This window comes from Diabrotica virgifera, chromosome 1 (genome assembly GCF_917563875.1).
Source record: "Diabrotica virgifera virgifera chromosome 1, PGI_DIABVI_V3a".
NCBI classification, from domain to species: Eukaryota; Metazoa; Arthropoda; class Insecta; order Coleoptera; family Chrysomelidae; genus Diabrotica; species Diabrotica virgifera.
Genome location: NC_065443.1, coordinates 209,093,579 through 209,107,037, shown reverse-complemented (window position 1 = coordinate 209,107,037; position 13,459 = coordinate 209,093,579). Strand labels below are relative to the sequence as shown.

Below are 13,459 nucleotides of genomic sequence, written 5' to 3'. Positions count from 1 at the left end.
ATATATTACTGTTAACGTTGTAAATAGAATATTGAATAAAAAAATCCATTTTCCAGAATTTTCCGCTTTTTCCGGTCAATGAAAATTAGCTAGTTGTTATTCTTTCGTCGAGTTACCCCAATTTAAAAAAAAAATTGAAGGCTCTATGTTCTCTGGAAGCTGAGATATTATAAAAATTTTCAAGAGCTCCAAATTGAACTTTCTATAGCAAAATCTCGACTAGAGAAACTGAACTCCGACATTCTTCCATATCACACGGTCCCAGCTCAGTCAGCGTGAGTAACTTGACTTTACAGGGTTATTACTCGTTTTAAATAGAAGATATTTCGTACTTATCAATTGTCATATAAAATATAGATATTTATTACCATGCTGTAAAAATTTCAACTCTTAATATTTATAAACAATAGAGATGTGATTTTTCAAAAAAAAAAAGTATAACTTGGCTATTATTGGTCCTAGAAAGTTATTTTTTTCATTTTAATGTGCATTTTTTTACCAGATTTTGACACAACCAATTATAATTATTTATCAGAAAAAATGGCAAAGATATTCTAATTGTTTATAAGGAAAGAACTTACCATTTTTTTATCGACTTGTTTAACAACATTTAAAAAACAAATATATTATTTTTTTTAACTTTCTTAGTACTTTGAGTCTTTAAGTAGTCATTGCACTTTGCCAAAAAGCTCTGAAAATACTCCTTGGGCAACAATGATTGTTTAAACATTCGATGTCTGGGAAAAACATTTAACATAACTTGTAAACTAACAAACAGATCTTCTTGAGATTTTGTAAACTAATAAAGGCACTTAATTACCTCATGATTAATTTACAATAAGTTCCTTACGACCTATTTAGTAAAAGTTATTAACATTTCCAAAATAGTGCAAAAAACGTGGTTTTTTGCAATTATCTCGGTTAATTCTTGATGGATTTTAACTTGTAAAAATTCAAATTAATCGTTTTTTTGTGATACACAACTTTCATAACACAACTTTTGCTGTAAATATGATACTAAAAATGGTATAGGCAAAAAACAATATTTTCTGACTTTGGCATTTTTTTATAAAAAAATGAGGTCGATTTACGAGTACCTCTGTATGTATTTTTAAATAACTATATCCTCCCTACAATTTAGCACCTTCAAATACCTGTATTGATTTTTTTCCCGTTTTTATTTTTCTACCCTGGTCTATAGTGAATACAGTGGTGAATAAGGTGAACCGACACTGGCCGGCAACACCTATAAAACATTACATAATTTATCAGTTTTACTTAATACTCTTTGTAGAGTAGATTGTAAATTTGCAAGTTTCAAATAAAAAAAAAATAACCGCAACACCTGACTGACGTAATTATGTTGATCAGAACAGGTAAAACAGCTGTATTAGAAATAATATTGTGTTATGGCCCAAGAGCTGTGAGACATTTTTGAGTAGGTATTTTAGGCAACGTGAAAATTTTACAGGTGACTCTTCCACGATAGCCTAATACAAAAATGCCGGTCTGGCTGGAGGGTAGCGGTTATTTTCCCCAAAAATCCCCCCCAAAGTTAAAAAAAGCGTACAAATTGTTATTACAAAAAAATATCATTGACGTGACTTTAGGTAAATTTAAATATTCAAATATAAAGGAAATAAACAGGCCAGGCGATTTGAGGGCGATTTTAACTCTGCAAGATACTTACATGGGCGCCCCAGGATTATTTTCAAGGGGCGCATCTGAGCTTTCTGAGCTGAGATTTCATCTGAATCTGTACATACTGTTAACGAGTATAAAATATACAACTATACATGCATAGCTATGTACATTCCTTCCCGACAGGGAGGTGCAATTGTTATTTTGACAGGGTATTTTTTAATATTAAAAATAAATATTCTAAAAAGACAGGATTTTTTTGGTGAAATCTTACAACTGCCAGCTGATCAAACAAATTACACGTGCATGTAAATGAAAAGCATTATAGGTAAGCAGCAGTATGAGAAAGAGCGTATACCGATAGCTGTTTGCGTTCTCTGTTGTAGCTGAACGGAGTCCGTTCGCTAGAGAAAAATAACGTGATCTGGCGATTCCCATGTTGTTGGGCCGCGAAAGGTTAGAGTAATTATTATATATTATAGTGTTTTAAATAACTTTTTATTAATTTTGCAAATTTTTTTTTTCTCTGATTCTAGCTTTGGTTTAGAACTAGAACCTTTAGCCACGTAATTGTATAACTTATCACTAAGTCAGGGGAGTAATGTGTAGTGTGTGTGTTGAGTAAGTGTCTTGTTACTTTGCAAAGTCGACGTCATTGTCTTTGCAAAGAGACGCTAATTGTTTCCGAACGTCTGCGGTCCCTCCGGTGAGTACTGATCATAATTTTGCAAATATAATAGAAAAAGATAAATTTATTATTATAAATATAGTTAGGTACAGGTAGAAAAGTATAAAACTATAAACTAAATTAATTCTGTGTCCGAATCTTGTATTTCTTCTTCAAACTCCTAATCTGAGCTTAAATATTCATTATCTTCTTCTTCTTCAGACTCCTCTCGAGACCCAGATTCCTCTTCTACATGTAAATAGTTGTAATATGTATTTAGAATTAATTAAAAATTAATTAGTGATTAATTAATTGAGTTGCTACGTATTCTCTCTCCTTTTATATGGAGTCGAAGCCTGGACAATCACCGGCGCATCTGAAAAAATCTTGCCATTGTTGAGATGTGGTGTTATCGAGTAATGTAAAAAATATCATGGATATACTCAGCTCGTGATATACTGAGTTTATTTTTTTTTATATTTAGATTACACTCCGCTAATTTAAATTTTTCAACTAGGATAGACATCGTATTCCCTGTTCTCTTTTTTCTTGCACTTTTCCTTATATAACCAATCACATCACGTTTTTTATTTCTTAGTATATGACCAAAGTAGCTCATTTTTCTTTCCTTCATAGTGTAGTTCTTTTGCCTTTTTCATCTTTCCTAATGTTTCCGTGTTTGTTACGTTTTGTGTCCATTATATTTTTTACATTATTCGATAACACCACACCTCAACAATGGCAAGATTTTTTCAGATGCGCCCGTGATTGTCCAGGCTTCGACTCCGTATAAAAGGACAGAGTCTACGTATTAACTCAATTAATTAATCATTAATTAATTTTTAATTAATTCTAAATACATCTTACAACTATTTACACATCGTGCAGAAGAGGAATCTGGGTCTCGATGGGAGTCCGACGAAGAAGAAGAGAATGAATTTTTAAGCTCAGATGAGGAGTTTGAAGAAGAAATACCATATTCGGACACAGAATTAATTTAGTTTATAGTTTTATTAGTTTTATACTTTTCTACCTGTACTTATATTTATAATAATAAATTTGTCTTTTTCTATTATATGTGCAAAATTAATAAAAAGTTATTTAAAAAACTATAATATATAATAATTACTCTAACCTTTCGAGGCACAACAACATAGGAATCGCCAGGTCACGTTATTTTTCTCGAGCGAACGGACTCGCTCAGCTACAACAGAGAACGCAAACAGCTATCGGTATACGCTCTTTCTCACACTGCTGCTTACCTATAACGCTTTTCATTTACATGCACGTGTAATTTGTTTGATCAGCTGGCAGTTGGAAGATTTCACCAAAAAATCCTGTCTTTTTTAGAATATTTATTTTTAATATTAAAAAATACCCTGTCAAAATAACAATTGCACCTCCCTGTCGGGAAGGAATGTACATAGCTATGCATGTATAGTTGTATATTTTATACTCGTTAACAGTAATGTACAGATTCAGATGAAATCTTCTGAAATTCCGATGCACCCCCTGAAAATAATCCTGGGGCGCCCATGCAAGGATCTTGCAGAGTTAAAATCGCCCTTAAATCGCCTGGCCTGTTAATTTCCTTTATATTTAAATATTTAAATTTACTTAAAGTTACGTCAATGATATTTTTTGTAATAACAATTTGTACCCTTTTTTTAACTTTGGGGGGGGGGGATTTTTGGGGAAAATAACCGCTACCCTCCAGCCAGACCGGCATTTTTGTATTCGGCTATCATGGAAGAATCACCTTACAATTTTTCAGGTTGCCTAAAATACCTACTCAAAAATGTCTCACAGCTCTTATACTATTAAACACTAGCCACAGTGAAAAAGTTAAAAATACAATATTTTGATGTGTTATGAATAATAACATTTAAATTTAGATTATGTTATTGTTTTTGCAAAAATTTATAATAACTCAAAAATAGGAATGAAAATATGCTAATCCTAGTCAATATGTTTGGTTTTGAATTATTCTATTTGTGTTTATTGTATACCTAAATAAATTGATTTAATGAATTTTTTGAATGTCTGATTGTTTTGTATATATTTCTATTTTCCTTCATTTCTTTCTCTTATTTTGCTTTTAAGATTAATCTTGTACTCATATTTATATAAATAGAAATTAACAAGAATCCTTAAATGTTATCTTAAACCAAAAACCTTTTTTATTTTTGAACAATACTATTCTCCATTTCAAACATTAGAATCAGTACGGTTGTATATTGTAAGCGGGTTTCTGTGAATTATCATAAATAAATCCTCATCAGTATTCCACAGCAGATAACAGTGGTAATCCTCCACAAGTACCTGCCTAATACTACCTTTTGCGGCCGATGCACTGAAGATTGGCAACGTTGTCAAGAAGATTCTCATTTAGTTTGTATTGAGGGTATCCTTCGTACACTGAATCTCATGTCTGAAATATGGTATAGGTAAATACTGATCATCAGGTCATCCTAAACCCAATATTATGCTGGGAAAACCATCTCCTACAACATTGCAGAAAGGTTAAACTCTACATACAGGTTTGATATCTAAGGGACCAGGTGTTCCTGAATAGTCTTTAATTAGTTTCCAGTTAGTTATCATATAGGTAATATAATAATATTCTGTGACCCATTATTCTTTTTCAAATGCCTTCTCTTAACTGACGTTTATCATCCTGCATACTTTTATTTTATCCACTGCTGCTCTAAATAGTTCTGTTAAGGTACTAGTACACTTTAGAAGACCAAAAATAAGCATTTCTTCAAGGTTTTTTTTCTCAGAATTCTTATTAAAAATGAACATAAAACTTTTACATATTAATATCTAATTCTTAGAGAATACAAAAAAATATCTTTTTTCATTTATGCACCGACACTAATATTGTAGTGGGCGCCAAAGTCGAAGCCTCGAAAAAAAAGTAGTTCCGATGGCGGACAGTTAATCTCAGGATTGGGATCTCTGAAACAAAAAAATCGTACGGCATTTGAAAAAGGAAGGTCTCTTACGTGACAGTTTACCACCGTTAGTGAAAAATTCCGAAAAAAATAAGATTTTACGGAAATTTCAAAAAAATTTGTGAAAAAATCGCCCGTCTCTTCAGTTTTTCGTGGTCAAAAAATATTTATTTTTTATTTTTTGGTCAAATTGTGGTAAATTGTCACGTAAGAAACCTTCCTTTTTCAAATGCAGTACGATTTTTTTGTTTCAGATATCCCAATCCCGAGATTAACTGTCCGCCATCATTTTTTGAGGACTCGACTTTTGCGCCCTCTATAATATTAGTGCACGTGCATAAATGAAAAAAGATATATATTTTGTACTCTCTAAGAGTTAGATATTAATATGTAAAAAGTTATATGTACATTTTTAATAAAGGTACATAAAAAAAATTCTTGAAAAAAATGATTATTTTTGGGTTCTAAAGTGTACTAGTACCTTAAACTTAATTGAAATTAATCCCTCAAATCTCTCAGTTATGAGAATTTTCTTCTATCATTAACTCTCCTTCTTTTTAGTTTTGCTTGTATTACATGTAATAATTCATATTTCTCTTCTCTCATCACATATCACATGCATTGAAGTTTTTTCTCAGTGTCTCCCATGTCTCTCATTACTCAATTCTACAACATTCAATACCTAATTAGTTCATTTTTTATCAAAAAAAAAACTTTTCAAACTGTTTTTTGAAACATACTCAAAAAGTGTGTATTTTATAAAATATCATTTTTATAAAAAAATGTAGCTCACAAAAAAACAAAAAGAATTGTGGGTTTATTGTGTCTGTAGTGTCGTGGTAGTTTCTAATGTATATTTTTGTATTTTTACACAAATTCCCTTTTTTTTTTCTTCAAATAAATCGAAAACCACATATAGAACTACATAAATAGAAACGCAAATGCAACAATTTTGTACTCTAAAAAATTTTTACGTATCTCTAGTAGTTTTAGATTAAAAAAAAAGGGAATTTTTTCTAAAATACAAAAACCCTCCTCTGATTTCAAACTCATTTTTTCTCAAAACTAAGCATTTTAAACCAGCGAAATTTCTAGATATATAAGTACATTAATAAAGTGAATTGTAAAGGAGTAACGATTATTTTTAATGAGGATGGTAATTAGGAAGGATTTTCACGTTTTTTCATGTAACTTCCTTAGGACTGGTGCTAGAAACTTTTGTAAAAAATAACAACAAAAATTTTTCAAGCACTACAAAAAAGGTTCGATCAGTTTTCCACTAAAAATGCATTGGTTTCTTCATATACAGTACGTAAATCGTTCAGCTGGACGTAGGGAATATACATTGAGAGAATTGTGGCAACTGCGCTAACCTGCGTTAGTTGAAGCTTCTGTTCGAGTACGAGTTTCTGGTGCAATAGAGCTGTTAGAACGAATAGAATGAGTGAGTTTTGAAGCAAGGTTGTCCATAAATAAATAAAAAACAAGGTTTATGAGTTAATAATTTTACTTTAATTTTTAAAATATTTTTTATTTAAAAACTAATCTCAAAACTAAACAGTTTTCCCATTCCCTTAGGCCAAAAATATTTATCTACTACATTCATGCCTATTCTGTAACTCATTTCGATGATAGAAGTCAGTAAAATCGAATAGAAGTGGCCAAGTCGAATAGAAGTAGTCCAAATCCGTATTCCATAACTACTTCGGAATCTCTACAGTCGTAATAGTGAATAGAAATCACTTCGACAGCATTTACCCTGTCGAGATGAGATTTCGATTATCGGAATTGTGGTTGACGCAAGCGCATTTTGTTTTGTTTTGACGTTTATATTTTATATATAAAAATAATTGATTACCTACTACTTATTTATTGGGACCGTGCAAGTTCGGAAAAGCGACACCTGAAAATAATAAGAAAAAATAAGATTCAGGTTATGTTATTAAAACGTAAATAATTGTATGTAGTAAATAAAATTAGTTATTAAAATGCAGTAATGCAAGCAAAATACAATTAATTACATTTACCTTTATATAATAATTGCATACCATATCAATATTGTAGAGCAATATATAATTTTTCTTCTTCATTGACAGTAAATATGAAATATACGTAAATTTGACAATTTCAATTGACAATGAATTATTTAAGAAAGTTACAATATTTCTCCGCTATTCTCGCACGATCGTTTCTCGTATCGCCTCCAAGTACTTGCACACCGCGAATAGTATTTGTACCTTTTTTTAGCTGCCTAATTTTTAGTCTGTGGTGTCATTTGTTTAGAGAATTATATATTTCATTTAGACATGTACGAGTATGAATTGGACCTAATCTTATTTATTTGCTATTTGGCATCTGAATGTTTGCCGCTCACAGTGTTGTCATACTTTTTTTTAACGTATTTCTTGTACAATTTCAATCAATGGTATAATGAACAAGAATAGCTTACGATAGACTTCTTATGCGTTGATTGATAAATATATTATACCAGTATACTTGTATATTTATCAGTCAACGCTCATAGTCTGAACAAATTATAGAAAAGATGCCATTTTGGAAAAGTTGTTTAGCAGTTATTTCAGCTGGAATCGAATCTTAAAGATTGCATATTATTAGTAATATCGATTTTAAATAATTTATTAATATTAATGAATTAATAACATCAATTTAAATATCTTTGATTTAAAAGCATTTATATTTCTTATCTTCACTTATCTTTTTTATTTATCAGTTTATTGTCTTTTTTATACCAATTTTAGTTAACTTTAATTTAAAACCATTTATCTTCTTTTGAGCTTGTTGCAACCAGTATTTACACTAATATTTTATTTACTTTTCAAAACTTGAGGTTAGTATGAAGAAAGTATGGAAACATTGAGGATATGGCAACGGTGTCATATTTCAAATTTAGATCCAGTAACAGACAGGTCACAGAACACTAATTTCGCTCGTTAATGCGGGGTTGCCACCATCTCAGAACCGCCTGAAATAGGGCTTTTCATCGATTGTCATTTGTTTCGAGCTAGTGTCATGTGTCACATAATATTAATATATCTACGTCATACGTCTTTGGTTTGTATCATTGGTATATACCAATAACGTATGACGTAGATATATTAATATTATGTGACACATGACAGAAGCTCGAAACAAATTACTGTGAATGAAAAGCCCTATAGAGGTCAGAGATTTCGACTTACAGAAGTAAGTCAGAAGTAAGTGAGTTACAGAATACCAGTCCAAACACAAAAATGACGCGATAGATACCAAACATTCCGATTTCGGGTAATTACGATTCGACTTGGTCATTTCTATTCGTTTTGTTAAAAGTTACAGAATGGGCTGATTATCATATTTTGACGTTTATTTGTGGCAGTCGAAATGAGTTGTCAATTTTGAGGTTAATGCCCCTTAATGCTAGCAACCATATTGTCATCGAGAGAGCTCAGTTGCCACAATTATCTCAATATAATACAATGTATGTATTTATGTATCTACATATATACAATGTATGTTCCCTATGTCCAGCTGAACGATTTACGTACTGTATCACGATGAAACTTCCAATTTTGACATTTGAGGAAGAAAAATCCAAGTAGTCTAGGCGTCAGTTAGGTCACCGTGGCCTTTTCAATTCTGATGGGAAACTCAACGATTTCTTATGGATTTTTGGCTGTTGATTACGAATTTCGAGGGCGGATTTCGATTCGAGGTTAGCTAGCAAACCTTTTCGCTGTGAGCCGATCTTGCGCCTCAGAGCGCGCTATTAAAATATCGATATCTTGGCCAAAAGTAAACCTACGAACATATTCCCAAGCTCAAAATCTTCCGTTTGAGTTCTTCTATCATTAATTTTAATTAAAGTATAAATGTTTATTGGTCAAATTTGCTTGAAACCCGTATAAACAAATTAATGCATAAACGGGTATAACTTTAATACAAATAAAGATAAAGTAATTTAACAAACTTTGTTAGTAATAAAATAATGACAAAAATTTCTTCAGGATCTCGGAGGGGGGGGGGGGGGATTTAAACTTTGATTCGGTGACTTTCATAAACTAATTTTTAACCGAGTTATTAAGCCTTGGACAATGGTCATTTTCGCATTTTTCAAGTTTTAAATCGCGTATAACTCGACAACAATTAATTTTAGAGAAAGATCGCAAGAGATTTTTTTTGCTTCGAATCACCCAAATGATCTAAAAAAATTGTCCGAAGTGAAAAAGTTTTTTTTGTGAATTTGTTTAAAAAAAATTGTTTAAACAATTTTTCGACCACGGTACCGCCTGTCATCCTGTGGATTTGTTATAAAGACCTCTTTTTGAGTAAGTTTGTGCAAAAAACCGAATCAGAATAATTTACCTAACGGGGGCGACGATACAGGCTAGACCAGTGGTTCTCAATCTTTTTGAGTCATGTACCACAAAATACTTTTTAATATTTTTGGTACCACCTAACTGAAATAACTACCTATCTAGATAGGTAATCTAATTAACTGTAATAGTGGTGATTTTGACAGTTTTGCGTACCACCGCAAATAATGATATGTACCACCAGTGGTACATGTACCACAGATTGAGAACCGCTGGGCTAGACTATAGGACTTTTTCTATTTCTACCGATTTTCTGATTTCACGTTTTCTTTTGATTGCTATGTTATGCATCGTCGTTTGGTTCAGGTTTATTGTACATCCTGTATTTGCGACATGTTGTACAAGGGAGACGTTGTTTCTCTCCTTTCGGGCATTTCGGTGTTCTTCTCGTCTAACATGGATTCTTCGGTTGGTCTGCCCGATGTATGACTTTCCATAATCCCTTCATGGAATCTCATATATTCCTTGATTTTCTAACGATATTTCGGTTTTTGCTGTTGGTAAAATAGTTGAGATTTTTCTGTCCGTGTTAAATATCGTTTCTATTTTGTGTTTTCTCAGCACTCTTCCTATTTTCTCTGTTGTACCCTTCACATATGGTAGAATGGTTTTGCCGATCGGTTTTTTGTCTTCTGTTGGGTCCTTAATTCTTCTTCGAGCATTTTGGGCTTTGTCGATGGTGTATGTTGAGAAGCCGTTTTTTCTTAAAGCTCTTTTCACATTACATATTTCTTCATTTTGATGTTCTTGGTCTGTCAGTCTCTCGGATCTTGTAATCAAGGTTTTGATGACTGAATGTAATTGTGCAGGATGGTGATGTGAAGCAGCATTTAAATATCTATCGGCATGTGTCGGTTTCCGATACACTGTATGGCCTACGTGTCCGTCTTGTTTCTTTATTACACATCGAAGAATGGTATTTGATCGTTTTCTTCCAGTTCAGATCTTAATATACAGGGTTTGCCATCAGAACGGATAAAATTAGAGGTTCCATTAAATTCATTGTAGGACGAAATATTAACTCACTCCCTTGGCACCGTTGTAATAAAACTTTTTTGCATGTAAAACAACACAAAATGACAATTTCTTACTTTTTCAGACAAGCAATATTAGTATCTCCAACTAGCGGTCATCCCTACAATCAATTGGCCCTGTTAGAAGCCAGTCAGGGTAACAAATTATCAACTGTATTTTATTACATAAGAGGTATAGCAGTTAAGAATCCTTTTCCTGCATCAGCAACCAATTTGTCTTGTACTTTAACTTCTGCAGTGGATAAAGACAGGTAAGAATAATTATTATAAAACTATCCGCTAACTAATAATTTAATGTGATACACATACAACTAATTTGATGTAATACGCAGGGAATAGCATATCGTCAGAACAAACATATACAACAAAAGTATAGGTACTCTGTTTGTACACAGATGTTTGTATACAAACGGTGTAGTTCGGGAGGTAGTGTTAAATTTGACCGGAGCATTTTAGCATGGCTGTTTTACTTTATCGTACTATACAATACGTAGTATAGTATAATAAAGTTATAGGATCGTGCAAAAAAAATTTTCAGATTTCACGTTTTTTCGACGTTTTGAGTCCCCCTGAGTCTAAAAAGCAAATAAAAAAACATGTCGGAAGTATGTACGTACGTACGTATGTCGCCACCGCCCAGCAAAAACTACCGGACCGATTTTGATGAAATTCGGTATGAGTAAGTTTAAGAGAATTTTGTCGAGAAACTAAGCTTTTAAAAAAAACCTCTCAAAGGGGGCCGAAATAGGGGGGTTATTTAGGGCCCATTTTTGCAAATGTTTACCGAAATGGATGAAATTCAACTCAAAGTAAGCTCATCGATAGGTAAATAAAAATACGGAATTTGACATTTCCAAATTCAAAATGGCGGCCAACATGGCCGACCGCCCACCCGACACATTTCCCTACCTATCTAAAAACTTGTTTAAGATAAGTTTAATTTGAAAACGTCGTTATATAGCCTAAAGATGGGACTATAAAAAGGATGTTATCGTTTTTCAGAAAAAGTTACGAGTTGCCTATATTTAAGGGGTCAAAATTTGACATAAATTTGAACTCGATTTTCTCAAAAAGGGCTCCAAGGAATTTTTTTATTTTTTGATATGTTTTTGATATCCTATCGGTAAATTGAATGACATTAGTCAGATTTCTTAACTCCCCATATGAGGGGAGTTACGAATTTTTTATAAAAAAATATTCGAGTGCCCGTAACTTCCTTCATAATAGAAACTTAAATTTGAAATTTTGCAGACATATATGGTACTTTATTATCTATTATCACAATAAATTTTACCAAAAATATGGCTTCCGGTTGAACCGGAAATGAATAAAAAATCTTCATTTTTTTAGATATGCTCTATATATTTTTACATATTTTGAAAGAATGCAAAATTATCTTTCCAATGACATAAAATTCATTGCTGTAGCTCAAAAACTCGAAAAGTTACGGTAAATAGAAATTTTGCTATAATCTTATGTGTGTCCTCTCTCACGCGATCATAGCAGAGCATTATTGTAGGGCAGTCAATGAGGGTATTTGGCTCCGAATTCCATCCTACTACATTGATGTACTTGATATTTTCACAGTAAGTAGGGAATAGCTCAAGAAACAAAATCTGCCCTATATAATATGGCGCTTTTATCTTGGGGCGGTTCCCACTTCTTCAAGGGGGTGGAAAATTTGTTGGTCAAAATAAGCACGGAAGTGGCTAAAGAACCTATGTCTAAGCAAAAACTGGTCTATACTTTTTTTTTTGAGAACTCAATACTTTTTGAGTTATGCGTAGTTGAAAATTGGCTATTTTCATTGAAAAATGACACCTTTTCGGACGGATTTTTTGTGAATACCTTAAAAACTATGCATCGAACTAAAAACACCATATAAAACATTATTTAGATTATAAATAATAAAGATATTCGTTCCTTCGTAAATGTTCTATTTATAATACAAAAAGAGATATGGTAGGTGAAAATAGTTTGTTTTTTGGTGCATGCTCAAATTGGTGTATTCAACTTAAAATAACAGAGGAACGGTAGGTTTTAGCATCGAGCTACGTTAAATGTCGGTTACATACAAATTAAGCGAGATATGGTACAAAAAAATATATGACTAATGTACTTTAAGGAAAAATTAAAAGTATATACATTTAACTCCCCGTCCACCATAATTTAAATGCGATACCTTTTAATATAGTGTTATTTCTACTTTCAAAAAGTTGAACGGGTTTAAAATGAATGGTTTTTGTAAAAAATGTGATCAAATTCATTCTATAATTGGGAACCGCCCCCATGATAAAAGCGCCATAGTATATAGGATAGACTTTGAATTAGGAGATTGGGCTACTCCCAAAATTTCATTAAAATCCATGCAGTAGGATAGAATTCGGAGATAATATCTTGTTCTTAATCTCGCGCATTGACTGGCGTAATCGAAATAGAATGAAATGCAAATATTGTAAACTATTAATTTCTCAGAAAAATGAACTAATTTGAAATGAAAGTATGAGTAATATTCTATTGAATTATGCAATAATTTATACATCTATAGTGTGTCCCCGAAATATGGCATCGAACATTTTCTCAAATGCAGGAATTAATGATGCGTAGAACCATAAAATTCTTTCAAGTACAGAAGGTGTTTCTAAAATATCAAAATAACGAGTAACTTTGTTATTTTTATAGAATGCCAGTATCTAGTACGATAACGATAATAGATCGGTACGATAAAGTTCTCGGGCGGCCCTTCCGTCCAGCGTTTTTTTTTTATTTAGTTAGGTGTTCCAAAGC

General features: G+C 32.1%; 1 protein-coding gene across 1 annotated transcript in view; it reads left to right on the top strand.

Annotated features, from left to right (window-relative positions):
- Positions 1-13,459, top strand: part of LOC114334060 (nonsense-mediated mRNA decay factor SMG7-like) — a 94,210-nt gene that overhangs the window by 23,186 nt on the left and 57,565 nt on the right. Inside the window, exon 4 of the mRNA XM_028284067.2 lies at positions 10,738-10,923. Coding sequence (XP_028139868.1) covers positions 10,738-10,923 — 186 coding nt within the window. The remainder of the gene's footprint in view (positions 1-10,737; positions 10,924-13,459) is intronic.